This window comes from Topomyia yanbarensis, chromosome 2 (assembly GCF_030247195.1).
Source record: "Topomyia yanbarensis strain Yona2022 chromosome 2, ASM3024719v1, whole genome shotgun sequence".
Classification (NCBI taxonomy): Eukaryota; Metazoa; Arthropoda; class Insecta; order Diptera; family Culicidae; genus Topomyia; species Topomyia yanbarensis.
Window position 1 is genome coordinate 40892372 of NC_080671.1, and position 22685 is coordinate 40915056.

The 22685-nt window shown below is 37.8% G+C and overlaps 1 protein-coding gene across 2 annotated transcripts in view; it reads right to left on the reverse strand.

The window, feature by feature from the left end:
* LOC131683369 (neuronal acetylcholine receptor subunit alpha-7-like) overlaps nt 1-22685 on the reverse strand; it is a 372960-nt gene that overhangs the window by 49137 nt on the left and 301138 nt on the right. For both annotated transcript variants that reach the window (XM_058965291.1, XM_058965292.1), the window contains 3 exons: nt 9541-9735; nt 8998-9084; nt 8585-8694 (listed from right to left, as the gene is read on the reverse strand). In XM_058965291.1, coding sequence (XP_058821274.1) covers nt 8585-8694; nt 8998-9084; nt 9541-9735 — 392 coding nt within the window. The remainder of the gene's footprint in view (nt 1-8584; nt 8695-8997; nt 9085-9540; nt 9736-22685) is intronic.

Below are 22685 nucleotides of genomic sequence, written 5' to 3' on the forward strand. Positions count from 1 at the left end.
ATTCTTTTATTTGTGAATAATAACCGTACGCCCGCTTCTGTCTAAAAATGTAAGTTTGGCCTTTATATTCCATATGAGAAGAAGGGCCTAAGTCGAAATCTCGAAGAAAATGCATGTTTCGCCGTTTTGTTTTCTTTAATTATACATCGAACTAAAAACCATTTTAACTAATTTTCACCTCAATCTTGTAGTATTTTTGTTGCATAATGTCGTAATAGCGAAAACGCAGTTTGTTTACATTTGCGATTTAAGCCCTAATGAAAAATCTATGTCGAATTGACTTCGGACTTTTAAACTGTATGCTGCAATTATAATCTAGTAACCTGTTTTCACTCCTTGGCGGTTTTCACTCCTCAGGAGCCAAAAAACCATGAGTGATGAAAACATGGATTTTAATGATTTGTCAAACTATGGTTTTTTCAACGCAAGCTGATTTGAGTGATTTTTGAAACACTGCTTTGTACTAAAATAGATTGAGATATATTAAGATGTAATCGATACATTTTTTGGTATAAAAACTTGATATAGCCATATTTTATATCAAATAGAGATATATATTTTGTCATGATATAATATCATATTTTGTTATAATTTTGATTTTAACTTCTGATCGGGTCAGAATCAGTCACAGCTGACGGGAAGAAGACATACGTCAACTCAGCCTCTTATCGGGGGACCTTCGCCGGGTCTACCCCATAACTAACTACCTCCCGATATGTCCCGCGTACAAACAGTGCGAGAAGAAACTAAGGCGTTCGTTTCAGGGACCCTCTAAGTGTTTTTTGGCAGAAATGCTAAAGTTAGCTGCGCCACCGGTATCTACGAACACCTATACTAACTTTTCTACTGACGAAGGCGACTGTGATGAACCTCAGGAGGGAACATCTTCTGCTGTGCCTAGAAGCAATAGAAAAAGGATGAACATCACCTCTCCTAAGCTTCGTTATAAAAGCCAGTTGGTCATTAGCTCCGAAGAAACCTGAGCTCGGAAAAGGAGTTCCCAGCACTTCCTGCGATATCAAACCCCCCAAGTGTTCCCATATCTCAACCAGAGGAAGAAACTAGCGCTGGCTTAAAAATTTCTCTGACATTGTGAACAGTATTTTTACAGCCTTAAATATTTCTAATATTTTGGATAAGCTTTCCCCCCACAGTAAAAACATTCTTGAGGTAGCTCACTGCGAAATGGTCCCTTCTTTCAGCGATTGTATCCTTCTATGGTGTTCGTTATTGATCAACCTAAGTCCCGCTTCCGCAAGGACTGGTAAAACTAAAATAAAAGCTGAACTGTGGAATAGGCCCGCACCCTATTCTACTAACTGGACGTGATAGAAAATTGACTTATCACCTCGACCACAGAACAAGAACTAATCTTTATTTATCCAAATAATCTTACAGAGTTGCGTTTATGATTGGTGCCGTGTGCACCGCCTCATGGCTAGTCCCTCTTGGTGCCGAGTGCACCAGGATCGCTGACTAAGCGGGCATCGGATGACGCCGCTCACCATTTAGACTGCTACACAACGTCGCGTCCTCCAATTCCTGGATTCATTTGGCGTTTCGCCTCCAAATGATGATGGCAATAATCACTGTCAGCACAAGTAGGCCGTCTATGGTGTATCCTGCCGCTTCGTGTGTGGATATTTCGTTCTCCACAGTGATATCTGAGTTCGATCCGAATGGCCACATTGTTATTGGTTGATGTTGCTATGAATGGCACCGCATTGCCGCGGTACAATCGAAGTAGACTCTGGGGTCGGGTTCAAATAGTTGAGTGCCCATTTCTCACCGACAATGCGCTCGAATCGTTGCTGGATGGTGCCTGCTTGCTGACAATGCTCGGGAGGGCACATTTTCCGCTGAGCTGGGCCTTCTTGTCCAGCATTTCGTCGTTGGGTGCGATTATAGCGAAGTTGGGTTGCTAACTTCTATTCTAACTTCTATTCCAGATGGCTAATTCATCGAACGAGGTCACGGATCTGATCGCTGTTCTACAGTGAAACTGCTTAAGCATTATCCCAAAAATCGGTTCTTTGAAAATGTTACTAAATAATTGGAAATGCGATACTTTTGCTTTATGCGAAACATGGCTTACTTCAGAAATAGACCTCAATCTCCACGATTTTAATATTATTCGCTTGGATCGAGAAGACTCTTATGGATGAGTACAATTAGAGATCAAAAAGTGCTATTCTTTGAATCGAATCGACCTCTCCGAAGGTCGTCGAAAAGGGAGAAACATCGATGAGCACTGTGGTACGGCCCGGTGTATGCGAAACCGAAACAGTACTAACGAGAGCGTGGAATATTGAACTACCGCGCCGTGTCCGATAACGCGAACGAAACACCGTTTTCGATGGTAGAGTTCTCACTAGCTCTCTTATCATATAACAATAAAGCCTCAGGGCCAGGCAGAATCAAATTAAACTTGTTAAAGAGTCATTTAATAAGTTTCTTGAGGGTAACATTGTCTCTCATGACTGGAGGCAGGCGAAGGTCATCGCCAACCAAAATTCAGGAAAACTAGCCTCCGACCACAACTCGTATCAACCGATTGCAAAGCTTGTTTTTATCAGGATCAACTTTCTCCGTACAATAACCGGAACAGGGTAAGGTGCCCACCCAGGACACCTGATCAGGCTGCACCAAACAACGATATTGTCGAGGATGGAGTACAGGAGATTCTGTTTCCGCTCCGCTGCGAACATATATTTCATCAAACTAAAGCGAATCCAATACATATTGTTGTTCGCGAATTACCTTGGGTTGCATGCACTGGACTCCTACGATGATTGGAGTCAATTTTGGGACCTTTCGTATCGATTGCTCATCCGATGCGATATCTTGAATCCGTTAGTAATTACAAATTTCGAGAGACTTGTCGAGCTCTATTCTCAAACCCAATTTGTGTCCTTGTACTTCGATTACATGGCACAAAATATCAATCTTTCTTCATGTCATCCCAACCGTGTCAACCCAATCAGAATGAAATAACAAGATTATAACAGAACACAATTTTTGTAACATATTGTGTTATAAATTAGGTCTCGTTAGTAGTTAAAATAACAGAAATTTATAACAAGTAATAATGCGAGATATAATTTTGAAATATTTCTGTTATGTGTTTCTGATTGGGAATCTGACCCATGCTTCTGATTCAACTGTATTATTCGACATATCCATGAAAGACGAAATTCGTGGAATCCCGGATCACATACATCCGCAAGTGATCCCAAGTATCTTTCATTTCGAGAAGTTAATTGCAACAAGCCTTGACGGCTCATTCAACCTCAATGATCCTGCTTGAGTTTATGTTCAGTTCGCAGAACTTGCTGCTATTCAGTATACCTTTGGGATTATTGATACTTTGCCCACCGATCATTACATTATTGTCTCGGGTAGCCTTAGCTTGATAGAAGCTGCCCGTTCAATGAAACCTAGAAAGGACGCTCCATATTTTCTGGGGAAAATGTGGGAGCTCCTGCGTGTTTTGTCTGTAAGATCGTACAAGAAAATGTTAGTTTGAGTTCCCTCCCATTGCTCCATCCCAGGTAATGAAGTAGCGAACTCTTTAGCTAAGCGGGGCGCTTTAGAAGGTGATATCTACGAAAGACCAATCTGCTTCGGTGAATTTTTCAATATCTATCGTTGAAGAACGCTAAAAAGTTGGCAGACGTCATTCTCTTATCCCGAAGGTTTAAAAGGAAACCTTGGTTTAGGGGAATGGATTGGGTTTGGGATATCGTTCGTGTATTGTCTAGGCTCATGGCCAACCACTATTCGTTAGACGCTTATCCCCGACATATTGGGCTCGCGCTTGTGGCTACGGTTATCACGATATCTAACAGATCTCAACTAGTGGATTCCCTTCGGGTACAAGGAAGATCTTCGAATGTTCTCGTTCGGGATGTACTGACAAACCGCAATCTCCCTTATATATCCTCTGTAAGCACCTTCTTAAAAATCATCAATATACAGATTTAACTTCTCCTTTTCTTTTTTCCTACCATTCTCAGAAGTACCCTCTTCCGTTTATACCGTACACCATCCGATGATTTGTCGCGACCTCAAGACGACATGAAACATCTCTGTTGAACGAGTTAACAAACACGGGACCTACAGCATGAGTAAGCTGACCAACTTTGTCGAAAAAATCCGGAGTGTACGGATTTTTTCGGCAGAGTTGGTCAGCTTAAGCATGAGCATCACATGCGCAATTTGGTGTATTGCCGATCCGTACCACCACCATTCTTCGACGAATATCTTTATGAAGCATATTTGCCCTCTCTGTGTGTTTCTAGTTTTAATTGTTAAATTCAATAAGCTCACTAAGAAATTCCCAACGGTACTACTACTCATAAAAATATCGCTAATTGACCTCGCTAATCTAATAATAATAAAATTCCCTTCAGTGCATCGAATGATATTACTAGTTCTAAGATGGTAGAATTGTTTTCCTTAAGTTAATGATTGATTGTTCCAATGATCTTCTCGCCAAAAATCTCAAATTGTAATACTACTGATAAAAATAATTCTCATTGAATCCTCCCTCCAATCAATCTGCAATCCCCTAGTTTTAAGATATTTTAAATGCAAAGCAAAAAAATTGGCACCTTTAAGCTCACTCAGATGTTCCTTATCTAATAAACGAATTGTCACAACGATTCTTATTGCTACAATACCCCCTTTACTTGTATTTAGTGCAATGCTGCAATACATGACGCGCAGTACAAACAACCGAACAGGCAGACAATCCTTTTCGAAGAAGGCCCGATACGTCCTTGCAACAGCCAAGACCATGTTTCAGTAGATTCCCACATGGGAAACTCGAATCGCACGTAAACGCACCGTCGATCCCCGCTTTGTGAGCGGGCATGTATACGCTGTAGTCCTTCATAACAGAATTGTCACCAGTAACATCATTTGTTTGCTTTAGACAGAATATCACAATTCTGAGGTTTGATCTGAAAAAAGATATGGTCCGACCGAGCTCAATGCGTATGATTTTAAACGGAAAGTTGTAATCTTTGGCGTTGAATCTTGTTAGACGTAGATTTTAATATCATCTGAGTTTTTTCAGGAGAGTTTAGTTATGCACGTATCAGGGGCATTGTAATATATATTACTTACTTGTGAGATTATCTAACAGACACAGAGCTTTACATTCAAAGTGACATAATCGCCAACAATGCTGGTAGCGTTGGCATTGTTGCAACTTGCAACAATGTCATTTTACCTGCGCAGGTCGGTATCGAAAATCGAACTGTAAAAAGAAAGCAGTACCGTCTTTACGCATGTGCACACTGGGCCCAGCTCCGCGATGAGGATAGGCGCATAAAATCATACTGAATGTCTACATTACTGGCGCCATGAAAACTTCAAAAGAAGAGAGCGGTCCAATTTTTCAAAAAATATTTCGATGCGCAAGCTTGGTATACCGATCATAAGTAGAACATTCACATAGAGCTATAATTTCTTACAAAATTCAAAACTTTTTGAGCGACTTAGAGAAATGTCATAATTAAACTTGTTGAGACAGATGTCTACCGTTTAATTCCACTATCGATATAATAATGAAAAACTGTTGCTTTTCACTATAAATCAGATACTAGTATTTCAACTACTACTTATAGTCTTCTTCAGTGTTCAATATTAGTCTAAAGAAAATTGCTATTGCTAAAGGACGAACACGAAATTATTGCGACACATTCAACAGGGCATAACTTTTTTACCATTGGGTAAAAATCAACCAAATTTTGCACACTTTCTCATTGATGTGTATTGTTTACATGCTGTCAAACTCGAAGTCGTGTTTTTCGATTCAACGAAAATGGAGGTGAACCAACGCAAGTCGAGAGAACAAATTCTTTCCAAACACCTGGAATTTCCTGACCTGTCGCACCGGCAGTTGGGAAAAATGTTGAACATTCACCATTCAACCGTCTCCAGAGTGTTGAAGCGGTTCCAGGAGCGGTTGACGTTGGACCACGGCAAAGGAAGAAAACCGGGACCGGAGAACAAAAGGACGGAGGGAAAGGAGAAGCGGATGATTAAAGCAAATCCCAACGTCTCAAGCCGTGATTTGGCTAAAAAGATCGGCATGTCGCAGAGCTATGTCCAGAATGCAAAGAAGAGAGCTGGACTACATACATACAAGGTACCGAACTTCCCAAACCGCGATGAGCGGCAACAACCGACGGCTGAAACTCGGGCACGGAAGCTCTACGAGAAGATGCTGGCAAGATATGGCTGCTGTGTGATGGACGACGAAACGTATATAAAAGCCGATTTATGGCAAATTCCGGGGTTGGAGTTTTTCACCGGCAAGAGCAAGTTCTATGTGGACGACAAATTCAAGAAGAAGAAAATGTCGAAGTTCTCCTCCAAATATCTCATTTGGCAGGCCATCTGCTCTTGCGGGCTGAGGAGTGAGCCTTTCGTGACAAAGGGCACAGTAAATGGCGAGATCTACAAATCTGAGTGCCTCGAGAAGCGCCTTTTGCCGTTCTTGCAGCAGCACGACGAAGCTCCGCTATTTTGGCCAGATTTGGCACCATGCCACTATTCTAAAAGTGTCCTGGAGTGGTATGAGGCCAATTCTGTCCATTTTGTTCCAAAGGATATGAATCCGCCAAACTGTCCGGAGCTGCGCCCGAGGGAGCAGTACTGGGCAATGATGAAGCGGGAACTTCGGAAGAACAAGAAGACAGTCAAAGACGAGAAGGACATGTTAGGAAAATGGAAAAAAAACTGAGAAACTGGTACCGGATGACACTGTAAAGACTTTGATGGAGGGCATCAAGCGAAAATGCGTTCAATTTTACACTCAAGGCTCCATCGATTAACTTTATTTTAATTTTTGAAGTAAATATATGTATAAAACTACCCTAAAATTTTGGTTTGATTTCAAACATTATAAGAAAATTAGCATGACATTTTCGGTGTCGCAATAATTTCATGTTCGCCCTTTATAAACTTTATCACAATGTGAACATGATCTTTTATATATCCCAGATTTGCTTAGAGTGTCTATTGCATCTTTTGTGGACCCTAGTATGCATTTTAGTTGGTAATTTCTACTACTGAAAACAAGATCCATACCAAACTTTTTTAATTTTGTTCTGGCATATGGCATATCCACCATATTCTACAGCTATTCTTTTTAAACTTACAGTTGTTGGAGTTAAGGTTGTAAGAACTTGTTTGTTAAACATCATGTTTTTTTTTGTGAATTATTGATTGGATGGTTTGCTCTGGATACCCATTGAGCCTACCTACCTACCCCCGAAAGGTAAGCTAAGCATTCCATGAACTATATAATGAAAAGCGGGCATTAAAAGCTGGTAAGAATGGTTTGAAGTATTTGGTATAATTCTTTCAGTATTCGTAGGTTTCCTATATATTTCGAAAGTCATGGATCCTCCCACTCTCTTTACCAGGACATCCAGAAAGGCCAATTTGTTATCTTCCTCTTCCTCGTGTATAAATTAAATATTTTTATGGATGTTGTTAATGACTTCCAACATTTGGGGTATTTTTTTTCGTTTGATGATGCAGAAGTTATTCTGGTAACATATCATTTTCTTTCAGACATTCCTCAAGATTTGCCATGAAACCAACAGTTTTTCTGGAGCTGCTAATTTCAGCTTCGGTTGAACCAGATTAATATCAAATGCAAAAATTAACTATGAGCCACGATCAACTAAAACTTATCCTGCAGCAAGAAACGCGAGACTTGAAAAGGACCATTCTGATTCTAAATCTTCTAAAAGGTATTCGCCAACACAGTATTGATTGCTTTCAAAGCCTGCTGTTCGCGAAGTGTTGTAGAGTTTATTGAAAAACAAAATATGGCTTTTCTGAAACCACAGTATATCCATCACATTAGGAACGTGGTACTGCTCACGTTCAATATGTTAAGAATAATGTAATGTAAGCCCCGTAGACATCAAAAAAATTGATAGATTCGTTTAAAGACATCTTCGTGTTGAAATCGTAAACGATATATAATTTTAACAGTTGAATTTTGTTGGCATATTGTAACTTAATTTCTTTAGATTGTCATAGTGTTATGTCAGCCCTATTATAATGCATGGTCAAACGACACAGACAAACGAATCCTCGGTACATACACTTCTGATTTCAGTTAGCTCAGTCCGAAGTAAAACGCGTCAAACTGAGTGGCATTGATGTAGTTTATATCGTGTGTACTTTTAGTATATTAGATATTTTTAGTTTTACAACCAAAGGTTGTCCACGAAATTATTGTACTAGTTGAAAACGGGACCAAAAATTAATTCGTTATCCAAATTAAGAAAAATATTCAATTTGTGACACGTAATATTTAAAAACAGTTTTGAATTGTTTTCATAAACTTTTACATGGTATTATCTGTAACTTCTCTCCCGGCTATCTTCTACTTTCATTAAAGAGTTATCCTACTGGAGCTCCTAAGCTAGGTTCACGGAGGAAACGCATTCATTCAAACACAACATTCTCCACAGTCGCATAATAACCATTGTACCGTTTCCACCGAATGAATCGTAAATCTAATCGTTACATTTTCTAATGAAGTGGTACTTACCCAATCAGACATTTCGTGTGTGTCTGCGTTTCTATGATGATAATTTAAAATTAAAATTGTTGACACAACGGATGAGGCAACCATAAACATGATGCAGTTAAAATATGTGCCTGTGAAAGATACAAAGTGAAAATTGTAATTACTTATGCTAGGATTTCCATTTTCTAATGGAAATGGGTTTCTAGGAGGACGAGCAAACTAAACCCACTACTAATCGGGTTTATCCATTTCTTTAATAGGAGAAGGTTCATTGAGAACTAATCCTCAAGGAGAAACCACCTGTGGTCCGATTTGCTAACAGAATAGAAAGTTAATCTTTTTGTGTCCTACCAGCCATACAACAGTTTCAGATTCACCTTATGCACAGCCCACAGTTTTCCTATCGCACCACAATGTAATGCCGCCGTACTTACCTAAAAGTGGAACAGCGTCCGACGTGGCTGGCATTGTTTCAGCCACCATGTTTAAAAATACAGTCAACGATAATAAAATTGTTACACCTGGTCGGTCACGGTCGGTGGAGATAGCGCCGGAATCCGTAGAATAAACATGAAATTGAAACAAAGAAAGCGGAAAAATAGGGCAATTAATCCTCGGATTTTCCATTAGCTTCCCGTTATCCAACGCAGGACGGCAGATCTGGTTGGATGGGACAATGCGGGGAATAATCGGCCAATTATTGTCAGGTTGTTTCAGTTATTGCCAGAGTCCCGAATTCGTGTTTCAATATTGAATCGAAAACAGGAACAAGATTTAAAAAAAACAAATACAGTATCCTGACGATATCGCGTTAAACCAGCCAACCAACTGGCATCAGTGCAGTGAGTCAAATGAAACATGGCCTAATATGTTAGACCAACAACAATCAACCGTCATCCGGTCGGCTCGAAGCTCTGGAACTACCCCGGAGCTTCGAAACGACTGGGAGCGGACCACCAACTCGATCGGTTTCGAACCTAATGATAACTTCTCTCCGGAATCCGGCGGTAGTGTGAATCCGAGCAGTGCCATCGACGCAATCAGCACGCACGGGACGATCAAATTAAAAAAATAGTACAGCGTCCGCCGCCGGATGATGATGGCGAATGTGATATCGATGTAAGGCTCCGGACAACAGTTGTAGTAGATTTCGTTACGCTTCCCGGGGACACCTGGTGGAAGAGATAAACGAAATAAGTATGATTATATTTATTACGCTTTGAGTAGAGAAGAACAACAGAAGGCGATAAAATATCACATGTACGTTATTAATCTTCAACTGGAATGGCTGGAATTTTACAATTCGAAGTATTGAAGTTGTTCCCGAGAATAGGTTGTGGTGCGTTAATCGGTTCAATAAATGCTAAGGTACTGCAAAATTAAAAATCTACTTCTCTGTATGATTCTAGTAGTCGATACTTAAATCTGAGAAGTAGTAAACACCTTAAACATCATTAATATAGTCCATAAAAAAATAAAGACGCAGCACACAGTAGAGCGATGATAAATCTAGGTCATGGAATAAAAGTTTTGGTAAGGGGACGGTCATAGATTGCCCTGCACGCAGCTCACCTGGGTTCTCCCAACCCCGTACGATTTTTTTCTATCACTTAGAGGCGAACAGCCTTAGGGATAAAACCTCGATAATCGAAACAAAAAAAAAGATTCATGGATACAGCAGGAAACAAGTCACACAGAACCAAACGAGCGTTCCAAGAGTAGACGTCCAACCATTTGCACGTTGAGGAGCGCTACGGCGAATATGATAACTCTTGATAAAATTGACTGAAACAGGAAATTCAAAAAGATTTTTTAAATTTGGACTATTAGTTAATCGATGAACAATAAAAATTATAAAATGGTTTGAATTTTGGAATATGGAATAGCCTTATAAAATCCGAAAAATCTGATATTTTTATGTAAAATTCACTCACTTTTCTTAAAAATAATAAGAGAAAAAAAATTATTCAGTTTTCCGTGGTTCATCGACTGGCTACACATCAATTCAACCCGTTGAATAATTATTATTATTTATTTTTATTTATTTCTTATAAATATTGAAGTTAATTGCAAGTGTGTTATACACAACGCGCTGGTGTGTAAAACTTCATACACCCAAGTCTGAGTACGAGCGAAGTGCGTGGCGGTACGTTTTTCGCACGCAAGGTGTGATTGAAAAATTTATATCTCCGTAAGTATTTAGTTGCCCACTCCCAAATTTTTATGGCATCAAGAAAAATGATTTTCCTATTTTATACAATAACAAAAGAAAAGAAATCATGTCCAAGTTTGAAAAAAATCGATTTGTTTTAAACTATTCAATATTTTTCATGAAACCAATACGTTGAGTAAGTATCATCCGAAAGCTGTGAAAATGGCGCACATTTCATGTTTTGAGCACTTTTTGGTACCTTCTTTACTTTTGACAGTACGAGCGATTGAAAAAAGTATGTTTTTTTCAAATGATGAAATTCAACAAAAAAAATCTCGAAAGTCTCGCCTACTATGTTGAAATAAAAAAATACGTGTCAAATATTTTTGACCACTAAACCGAGAAAAAAATTGATCTGGGCAAAAAAAAATTTTGTGGCAAATTTTGCGTGTAATGTAATGCACACGAAATTGTTATTATGTTATTTACTAAATAAAAAGATGCGATGGTGGCGGATGCGTAGGAAACCAACTAACCTATTTTGGTATACGTGGTGCATGATGGGAATGCAAGTGTGATGTTGGTCTTAGAGAGGGAGGGGAGAGTGAGAAAGTGTTGGATGGTGAGAAGAAGGAGGGAAAGGAGTGTGCCCCACACCCAACTGCTCATTATACCATCCATTGGACAATAGGTTAGTGACAATTGGTTCAGTCATCACCGAAGCGGCTTTAGTTCTGGAATATGCCTGGAACCCGGGACCTCCTGAATTATCGATAATGGACAATACATTCCAATAATCTTTGATTCGCCATTTCAACATATTTTTAATCTATGAGGTATTAGAATTGTACCGGTTTATATGAAATTTTTAATCTATGAGGTATTAAAATTGTACCGCTTTATATGAGAAATTCCTATGTGGTCGCAATAACCAAGCTGTAACTCCGGAACGAAAAGTCAGTAACAGTAGAAGTAATATATCTTTAATTTAAATTAAGTTTGTAAAAGTCGGTTAAGAGTTCGCGGGAAAATAAGGGTGATATTAGCTAAAGAACTTGGCGAATTCTCCGGGGACATCAAGAACCGTCATAGGTGGCCAATGTGGTGAAAGCTATTTTTACCATTTTTTTGTTAACCATTTTTGTTAACGACCTATTGAATCAATTTGTCAACAGTTTTTTCGGCATTTAATTAGCAAGGGACTGGAAGGTGAAGTATATTTTTTAATATTTAGAGCCATAGTACTCAAGGGAGAGCAAGGTGTTGAAGGGAGAAAGTTTAGAAAAGCGTGGAAGGATCATATATGCAAGCTTAGAGCTCACCGGCGACTTAACCTTTTGTCTGCTACCGTAGTCAGGGTCTTTTGGCATTAGAAATGCGAATCACCTGAGTCTACGGCATGTCCGGACAAGCGTAAAGTAACTTGTTACTTCATGCTGTCGGTTCCGATAGTCGTAAGCACAAAGCCGTACCAACAGTTTTTAAACCGGACTAACTTTTAAACCGGACTAAAATATTTGGTAAGCTTTAATCAAACGATGCTGTCATTTAGGGGAAGATGGGGTAAAACGCACCCCCCGGGTAAAATGCACCCCTTGCTTATATCGAAAACAGGTGGAAATTTCTAGAAAACGGTAACACCAGTCGGAAGTGCGTTATGGTAAACATACACTATCAAAGTTTGATAACTGTACATCAATAGCAACTCGAGAAATAAACAAAACACAATAACGTGCTCTTCTCATGTAATTATTGTGGCTCGTGCAACAAGGATTTTCCGCTCTTATAAATACTGTTTTACTATTATAATAGTGCATTCCAGTTCTATTTATACCGTTGTTCATTATTCTGTCGCACTACATATGAAAAATCTACTAAATAATTCACTTTTTGCTAAATTAATATCTCTGCTCCATCGGGGGCAAAATGCCCTCTTCTCTGATTTTGCTGCTTTTTAATCGAAAACAGAAAAATCGTTCTGAAAACCTACCAATGGCACACTTTTGTGAAATCTCGTCAGAAAACAAAACTACTTGCTTGTTCGCCAAGCATTATGCCCCGCTGTTGCGGTGCATTCTACCCCGTTGTTTAGTGCATTATGCCCCGTTGTTGTGGTGCATTTTGCCCCCGCACAGGTGCGTTTTGCCCCGCTTATTTTTCAAAAGGTGATTTTTAATGATTTTGAAGAATTTAATTATTTTCATGTTTTTGAATAGTTTGCAAAGCATGATAATTTTGATTACAGAGGAAAATGTTGGCTTAACGATATCATTAATTAAATTCTCCCAATTGATGTTCTATAGCTAAGTTATGATCATATTTCCTTAGGGGATGCGTTTTACCCCATCTTTCCCTATATGGCTGCGTTCTGATCTGCGTTACACGTCAATGTTAAAAAACAACAAATTAAAGTTAAAGAAAATGTGTAAATTAGACAACATGTGAATTGTTTTTCTTTCCGATATTTTCGTGCTGTAATATAGCTTTTCTTCGTCAAATGTCTCGTTCTATAGCGTTTGAGTGCAATTTTTGTCAACTTGTAGCCGATATGTTTCTGAACTTAGAACTTTAACGTGTTGGATAGTTGAAAGTTGACCGATGATGTACAGCACTTTGTAGTGACATAATATTAAATACACAAAAGAAAATAAATTGGTATACATATGCATGTTTTTATTCAGTTTGAATAGGCGCTCGTCGAGTTAGAGGTGGTGGTTGTAATTGGTGCTATGATAGTTATTTCTCGACAAACATATGATTACGGGTTAAAAGCCAACTGTCAAAATTCTCTTTGAAAGGAAATTCCGGACACACCGTTACTGGATAAACACAGTTCATAGCAGTTGCACATTTAAAATCTATTACCCACCAGTAGGTAATTTTAATTTGCTGTCCTTATTTTACGGCCGGAAAACAAGGGAGAGGGAATGATTTTTTTACTCAAAATAATGGGAATATCTCATTATTTTTGGGTAAATTTGGACTCCCTCTCTTTCGTTGGAGGAAGTAGGATGCGCAGATTTAAGATTACCTAGTGCTAGGAAAGGCAAGTTTTCTGTGTAATGCGGATAAATATACACGGTAAAAAAACTTTACTCATTGTATTCAAATTGCCCATTTTCGGAAATTATTCGAGATGTCAAAAAATGGGTATTTTTTGCTACTAACAATGAGTGCTCTTTATCCATTTCACAACTACTCGATGAGGTAATGTCCATTGACATTTTGATCTTAATAATGAGTGAAAAATCATTAAGAATTATTTTAAGCGAGTTAACCTGCAAACTAAGGTTTGTAGCGGAACCGGCAAATTAGCGGCCTGCATCTGAATCCGTGGTAACGGAATATTTCGGCAACGCTCATAAAACAACGGCTGTTTAGACTACTTTAGAGGATGTGGCAAATATGCGCCAGTTCGGTATTTTTAGAGCAACCAAAAGATCCAGCCATCAAAATATATCCAGTTGGCGATTTTATTTTGCTAAGTAGTTAAGGAGACAATAATGTTAAATGAATGTTAATTTTTGTTTTTTTTTTTTAATTTAGAAATAATTCTATTGGCAGTATTTTTCATTCTGGCGCGATTTTCATAAATGAATATTTTTTACGCATTTTGTTGTAACAATTCTACGAAAAATAATGGGTAAAACATACCCAGGTTGACGTACAAGATCTGTATTCATTTATGGGTATGGACTCTTTACTACCCAGTTAATGGGTATTCCACTTTTATTGAAAATGCATTAATTAGTACTTTATTTTATCAGTGTAGTTCGTCAGTGCTTGTCTTTCCTACCTGATAAACTGGCTTATTTATTACCATCTTTATTGCGAGCATAGAGAGCCATATTTATCCAGAAGAAAGCCGAATAATAATAATAATAATAATAATAATAATAATAATAATAATAATAATAATAATAATAATAATAATAATAATAATAATAATAATAATAATAATAATAATAATAATAATAATAATAATAATAATAATAATAATAATAATAATAATAATAATAATAATAATAATAATAATAATAATAATAATAATAATAATAATAATAATAATAATAATAATAATAATAATAATAATAATAATAATAATAATAATAATAATAATAATAATAATAATAATAATAATAATAATAATAATAATAATAATAATAATAATAATAATAATAACGAAATGTATGACAAATTTTTGCATATTTTTGTCTTCTTCTGGTAACATGATGCTGCCATTTGCATTGCTGTGTTCTGGTCAGCAATACACGGCAATGTTAAAAAACTGTACAGTGACGTTAATTTAAAATTCACTGTTTATGCCATTTATTAGTCTATGTATTTATGTTTTTAAAACGATTTTGAAATTCTCGATTTAGCTTAAGGGGTTACACCAGTGTAGAGCACGAAAAAATAGTTTTATTTCGAGAATTTTTTATTGCTCAATAAAAAGGTCAATCGACAGATTGCTGAATGGGATTTATATCATAAGTATTGAATCAAGCAAAATAATTTTTTCGAGCAATTTCATCACAAGATGGCGGCTCTGCAGCTTTTTTACCTTATGCGCGTTTTTTTACAGGGGGCCACGGCCGTGATTTTTAACCTAGTGCCAAAAACTAAAGTTTTTCTGATTCCTTATGTCAATAGCGACGTATGTAGGATTTTTTCGATATTTTAATTTTACGAGGAATGGCTTTTGAGTGAAAAAACGTCGAAAATGTCATAAATCTTTTGAACTATTTGTATCAGTCGTCCATAAATTGAAATCTGACATTTTAGCCTGGTGGGGCTTATTATACCAACCTACCCACCTTCTCTACTATCCATGCATATGGAAGACCTACTTTGCTGAAAATGAAGTAATCCAAATTATCAGCACGATTACCCAATCAAGCCTGAAATACCAAAAGTCCAGTAATTTTAATTAATAAAAATTACAATTAGTTACTTCCTATAGTCTGCGATTTGTCTGATAATGAATTGACGATTATAAATTTACAAATTGAATCTGATACTGGATGCAGACAGTGAATCTTCACGATCTCGACGAAATCCGGTGTAAATCATATCTCAAAATTTCTTGGACCAATCGTTTTGAATTTTGCACAGTTTTTCTTCTTCACATAACATGTTAATCGTTGTTTTAGCAATAATCGGACTTTGATTTTAAAGTGCTACGAAAAAATCGAAAATCGACCAAAAAATAAAAGCTCCCTTAATTACTTGTGAAATGCTGTGAAAAACAACTGTGCAAATATGTCAACGTTTGGTCCTGGTTTTACGTCAGAATGTTCCAGCTCCTGATTGGTTGATTCTGACTTTTTACACCGTACGCAATGTTACTGCAGGGATAGCTAAATGATGTTTAGCAGTGTTGCTATGTTTATAGAAAAATAAAGTAATTACTTTTAACAAATAATATTATTATCGTTAAAAGAGTAAAAATGAAGAAATGAATCTAAAATTTGACAGAAAATGGTTTCATCAAACCTTACTAAACACCCATGACATTGAAAAACGGTGCCCTTTATTAATATAATGGATTCAAGATACAAAATATTGCAGGCCTAAAATAAATTAACAAGAATCCATTTTCATTTTAAAAAATAGCAACACTGCACAGTGTTTTAAAACGTCGATTTCGTGCTCAAAATTAATAGCGTCTAAACCGTTAACTTTTGAAGTATAGTTTGTTCGGAGATGTTGTTGCCCTTATGATTGCGCATCGACGGAAGTATATCTTTCAGTGATTAATTCACCTATAAGTGATATACGAAATTTATTTTCTGAACTAATTTTGATAGCGGCTTTGTGTCTTCGGCAAAGTTGTAGTAAATGTCACTACAAAAGAAATTGCTAAAGATATCATATATCTAGCTTTAATGGTTTAAAAGTTATGAAACATTTTATATAGAAGACCCCTTAAAATTAGTTTCATAGGTAAACTAACAATTGAAAACAATTTTCATCTCTGAATCCAATTATAAAATGTCGTTCGACGGTTTGTTTCAAAATGATTCGACTTCTGCTAACCTGCAATATAACTCTTCGATGTGGCGTTTTAAAATGAGCGTGTAGCACCTTCTAGATATAGGACGATAAAGAATATTAAAAAATTGCATTTAAAATTCGATTAAACCTGTTTTTCGTACGGGATAAAACTTGCTTACTTGCCCTCATATGGTTTGTATGCAACATGGGCCATGGTAATGCAAATGAAGGTCAAAAAGTTGATTCAAATTATTGAGATGTATGCAAGAGAAACATGGCGGCCTTTTACACTGTTTTCGTTTGGTTTGTAACGTATTTTAGAATTTTAGGTAATCTGTCATCAAAACCTAGTTAGTTTCATTTTAACGTGTGCTGAAATAATTCCAGCATGAAACATTTCGAAAAGCCGCCACACAACTTGAGCTTTATATAATTGTTTAGGTGTGGTATGAACATGAAGTTCAGCCAGTCACCGCATGGTGGCGGGTGAACATACACAAAAGGTATCGAAGTATATAGCCGCCATACCAAAGAACTTTACCGCCTTCGCATGGGCGCGGACATGTTCCGAATTAAACCGCCAAATCGGTACAATAGACCGAGGTTTCGTGGTTTGAAACCATTTCACACTCGTCCACTTCGCAAAAGAATCGGCTGGAGAACAGAAGTTCGCTAAAAGTTTCCTCAAGTGATTTCAAGTGATGGTGTTTGAATTAAAATAAGTTCAAGGTAATTTTTGAATTTTAAGTTAAAGGAGAGTGAGTTGTAACAAAGTAATTTTAATTTGTCCATATAGATTTAAATTTTCGGTGTTACTAAAACACTTCTAAAGTGAATTCTGTTCTGGTGTTTCGGAAAGATTTGAGTACAAAGGTAATTTTTGGATATTTTAGTTTTTGAACATTTAATTAATTTGCGTTCGCGTTTGACAGCAGCGCTCGTCCAACGAGCGTTTTGTACGGGCTGGATTTTGCTGGTATTTTGTGCTCGTGTGCCGCGCTAAGGCCCGCCGTCTCGGTAGTCAAACGGAGTTGGTGGTTTTCGTTATCACGTTTGCGAAGTTGTCCGAGAGCCAACAATCCGAAGTAGCAGTTCATTACATCGTGGGGGATCGGTACGGAATCTTAGTACGTGAGGTCCTTCCAGGGTACGTTGTCTGTTGCGGAGGTTTCTGCTCTCGTCGACCAAACCGGAAGTCTTCCGTCCAGCCGAACCACACTCCGCACCTTTAATTCGGCCAGACGCACACGAGCCGCCGTAGTCGACCACACTTCGTCGACTTTGAGTCAGTGCAGTGGATCCACATCCGTTCGGCGGCGACCATCGCTAATTCGTCGTCATCGTTCCCGCCACAAAAAACCTGCGCAGGTATGTTCGTTAAGTTTTCATGGCCATGTTGACATTTTGCCCGCCCTCGTATAAACTATTGTCCGATCCGAACGTTTTGAATTAGCTAAAGTGGTATGAAAATACAAGTTTAAATTTACGTTTTTTGAGTTTCCGTTACGTATTGAACAGAATCCTTTAAGGAACTCACTCTTATTTCCATTTCGTTTTCTCCACTTTGGTTTTCCGAAATTTTGTTCTCGATTCGACGGTTTTCAGGTTGTGGAAGAGTGTGAAATTTAAATTGCGAATTTAGTCGATGGCGAAGGTAACACGGTGAACATAAGACAGTTGGTTCTGATATTTTGGCGTAGCTAAAGTGGACCGTTCGAGCGAATACCCTGAGGAACGATTTCATGCTTTAGTAGCATAGTCGGGCAAGCTAACACGACTGGTGGTCTCTCGTTAACCGCGAGAGTGGCGCATAAACCACCGAGTTTGAGATTCCTCTAATCTCTCGTACGCGAACGGTTACAGGTTTCAGGATGCAGACATTTCTGGAATGACAGGTATTAACGTCTTAGGCCGAACTAAACTCAGGCCTAAAATCAAAGATAGTACCGTGTTGCGGTACCAACTAATTTCAAGCTTACCGCTATCAGTGGACTAGCGCGACTGATGGAAGGTTAATATACCGTCCAATATCTACCTCAAGCAACGCAACGCCTAATTCAAGGGATAAATACATGAACTTTCGGAAAAAAAATTTCACAATGAAGTCAACTCACATATTATTTTGTCTTTGATGTAATCTTACATATTAATATTTGAGAAATAGTTTATTTATTATTGAAGTAATTCACAACGTTAGGCCTTTCATTTGAAACTAGTTTCATTAAAATCGGTTCAGCCATTGCTGAGATAATTACAAGATATTAGCGTACATAGCGTACACACACATACATACAGATATTGTCCCAATTTGTCGAGCTGAGTCGATTGGTACATGAGACTCGGCCCTCTGGGCCTCGGAAAAGGTTTTCAAAGTTTGAGAGAATCCCATACATTTCTTTTGTAAGAAATGGTGAAAAAATGCAAAACTTCAATTAAGTTGCCTTTGATGCACTACAACTCATTAATTTTTTGGATCGGCTTCAAATTTTACAGGTGTTTTTTTTATTTTAGGATAAAAGGAAACTTTTTCAGCCCGGCGCTCTTCGAGATTGGTTTTGCAAAAATGGCCAGGCCAATGGGCAGATTCCTATATGTAAGTTCTTTAAATAATCGGGACACGCTGAAAAACCTTACGCGGAAGGTGGTCAAGAGAATACATCACAACCGATTGCCAACAAATCTACGACAAATACAATCACCTGAAAAAAGGTTGCTAAATTTGTGGCAACTGTTCAACCGCAAATACAGCATCAAGCACCTCAATATCAACATCCAGCACCATCATTGCGGGCTTTGTACATCTATAAGTACACAAGGCAAGGCAGAGCATCTGATCGTGAGCGCAAACGCGCCAGTACCGATATGAGATGGCCAGAATAGTGCTGTAAAAAGAACTAGATCACAAAAACCATGTTTCTGTTCAGTTGAAAACTCTCGTTGAGCGTTTGCGAGCTGGACTGTTACGTAGGTTCGTTGAAGGGTGGCCAGTTGTTTATGATAAAATGACTATCTCAGCGAGTGAGAAGATTTTTTTCTATTCTTATTTGATATCGTTCTTCGTTCAGTTTCAAACTGAGAGAGCATCCAGCATTGTTTGTGGAACGGTAGATCAGTTCATTATCATGCGTTCGCCTGAAAATTACCGCCTTGAATTAGGCGACCTGCTTTAGGTGATAGTCAGCTAATTCGTTTCTTAGCGAATTGAGTACTGCTATGCTTTGAAAATAGATCTCTCGTTCACTCATTTTCAGTTCTTCTAAACCGTCCGCGAACGGATTGCCCATCTTTACGTGATAAGTGAAAAGTAATTGGACCCCAAGATACAGTAAGCGATCACACAAGTGCTTCCCCGCCGCGAAAGATGGTATAGAATGACTCGTATAGGAAAACCGACGGACACTCAATAACATTTAGTTTTGTTTTTTGTTACATTTGGTAAACATATAAATGACCCACGGCTCCGTTAAATCACCGCCGTTTCGAATAAACGAATTATAAAAATAGTGATTTCATTCAAGAACGGTGTGATCTGATTCACTATTTGCCACTCCCGAAATAAGAACAGTGATAAGAAATGAGTTTCCAAAATTCTACACGTCTAAATTGATTTATTTTCTAAAACGTCTATAAGAAATATTTTTCAGAACAGCCCCCTTTGTCAGTCGGCTGGAGCTGACTATGCAAATCAGTTTAAAATATGAACTATAATAAATGAAGTAGGGGAACATTGGGAGACTTGACCAGGTTTTCAGCTAAAACTGCATAAATCTCTAAAAATGCCTTCAATCCCTTAAAAGTCATTGAGATATAATGTGCAAAGTTATTGTGCGTCTTCATGATTTTTTGCAGAATTTTTAACTTAATTTTTGAAAAGTTACAAAAGTTTTTCATTGATCGTTTTTTTTGTCAAGTCTCCCCACTGCGGGGAGACGTGACCAAGGCATGGGGAGACTTGACCAAGGGAATTTTGAGAAATCATAACAAAAAATAATGACATAAAACATACTGTAAATATTTTTCCCATAATGTCAAGATCCTTAGGTAGCAGTAAAAAATATAAAAGAATTGCATTTGATGAATTGCGATTTTTTAATGCATTTTTTTAAGGATTAACTGTACTGCTTGCATTGCATGTTCACACGTCACGAAATCAGTCCTACTATTGCTAACTTTGTTTACTAATACTAAAATATAAAGACTTATGTTTGAGGTGGGATTTTTTATGGTGTGATTAACATTAACAGTAGATACCAAAGCATAATAAATATCAGGAATTTTGTATCTTTCTTCAGCTAATTGCCACTTGGTCAAGTCTCCCCAACATTAGTTATTGCGTTCAATGTCATGCAAATTCTAGTAATAACTATTCCAATGTTCCAATTTAGGTAAAATCATTTCACGGCTTCACAAGGAGTAAGATAGTATATTAGTACATTAATAGTAATTAGTCGTCGAGTAGATATGTCCATACAAAGTTTGATAAAAAATTACATCATTTAATGCACAATTTATTAATTACGTAATATTTTCTGTAAGGAAAGGATTGTTCATTCCAAACTTTTAAAATTACCTTAAGGGATCGAAACAAGTCTAAAAATATTTTTGAAAAATTTTTGAGAATCGAATAGAAGACGCAATAGCCAAGAATTGAATTTTGCGCTTGGTTTCTCTTTTGACGCTGCTGTCGTTCGCTAGTGCAGGACGCCCAGCGCTGTACGGCAGTCTGTAAGCAAAGCAGTAACATGACAAAAAAAATACTGCCCCCAGTACAGCCACCAGACGCGAGCGGTACAACTTCTCTTTCCTTATTTTACACTTTTTAATATTTTTAATCTATTCAATATTTTTAATCACAAACGACGACAGTGAATGCGATTCGTTTACGCTACGACCGGCATCAACGCTTTCGTGTGCGGACCTCTCCCTTTGACTATGCAGAGAAAAGTGTACAAAGCGAGAGAACAGACTTTACTACGCCACACTGTGAGACTGAGCAGTCGGAGTACAGCAGCAAAACAAAAATGTATTCTACTGCTCTACGGGAAAATCTACTCGGTGTGGCTACCGTTCTGGCAAGAGCTGTAGTGATGCGTCGCTGTAGCGGGCTGTACGGCTTGTGCAAATGTAAATATACTGAAAAAATGTAGTTTACCGGTACCGTTGGCATCCCTGGAAGTAAACATATTTAGAACACAACCATTGTATCCTCTTATTTTTGGCGTGAACTAGTTTTGTGGTAATAAAAATGAATACGAGGTTAATTATTCATGATTTCAGGAGCTGAATCACGATTTTTGTGATCGGATTATTTTAAGAATTTATGAACCGGTTCTTTCCGTGATGTTGTTACAAGCAACTGAAAAAGACTATTGTAATTAAAACACTGTAGGTGGTCTTTTGCCAAAAATAAAGTTGCCAGAGTTATCAAATGTTTTGTTCGTATCGAAAGTATTAAAAGTTCCAATTTTAATTTGGTTTCCGAACCGCATTAAACCCTTCATACTTGTACGCGAAAATATTTACCCTTTATGTGATCTCCCCCAAAAGCTTCAAACTCATTTTCTAGCCCATAAAACACCCAACGTCACCCGGTGAAGACGGAAGCCATTTTTAATTTAATTAATTTCAATACAAACAAACGGGGGATTTTCACTGATTGCTCCTCCCGAGGGAGGTTGGTAGAAAGGGGGGACGACTGGCTGGCTGTAAGTTTTCCCTTGACTCTAAAAACGAATGCGAACGTATGCGTCGTCGTCGGTGAGAAGGGAGGAAACAGGGAAAGGCGAGCATCATAAGCAGATATGAACCAGTTGTGACGAAGCACTTTTTCACCTTCGTCATTGGCAGCCCCTCCGGTGTTGTGAAGGTCGTCCATGTAAAAGGAAGATAAATTCAATAATAACTTGTGTTTTCTCATAGAGCGAAATGAAATTAGGGTGATGGAGCAGGAAACCGCATGTTTGCCGTTTGATT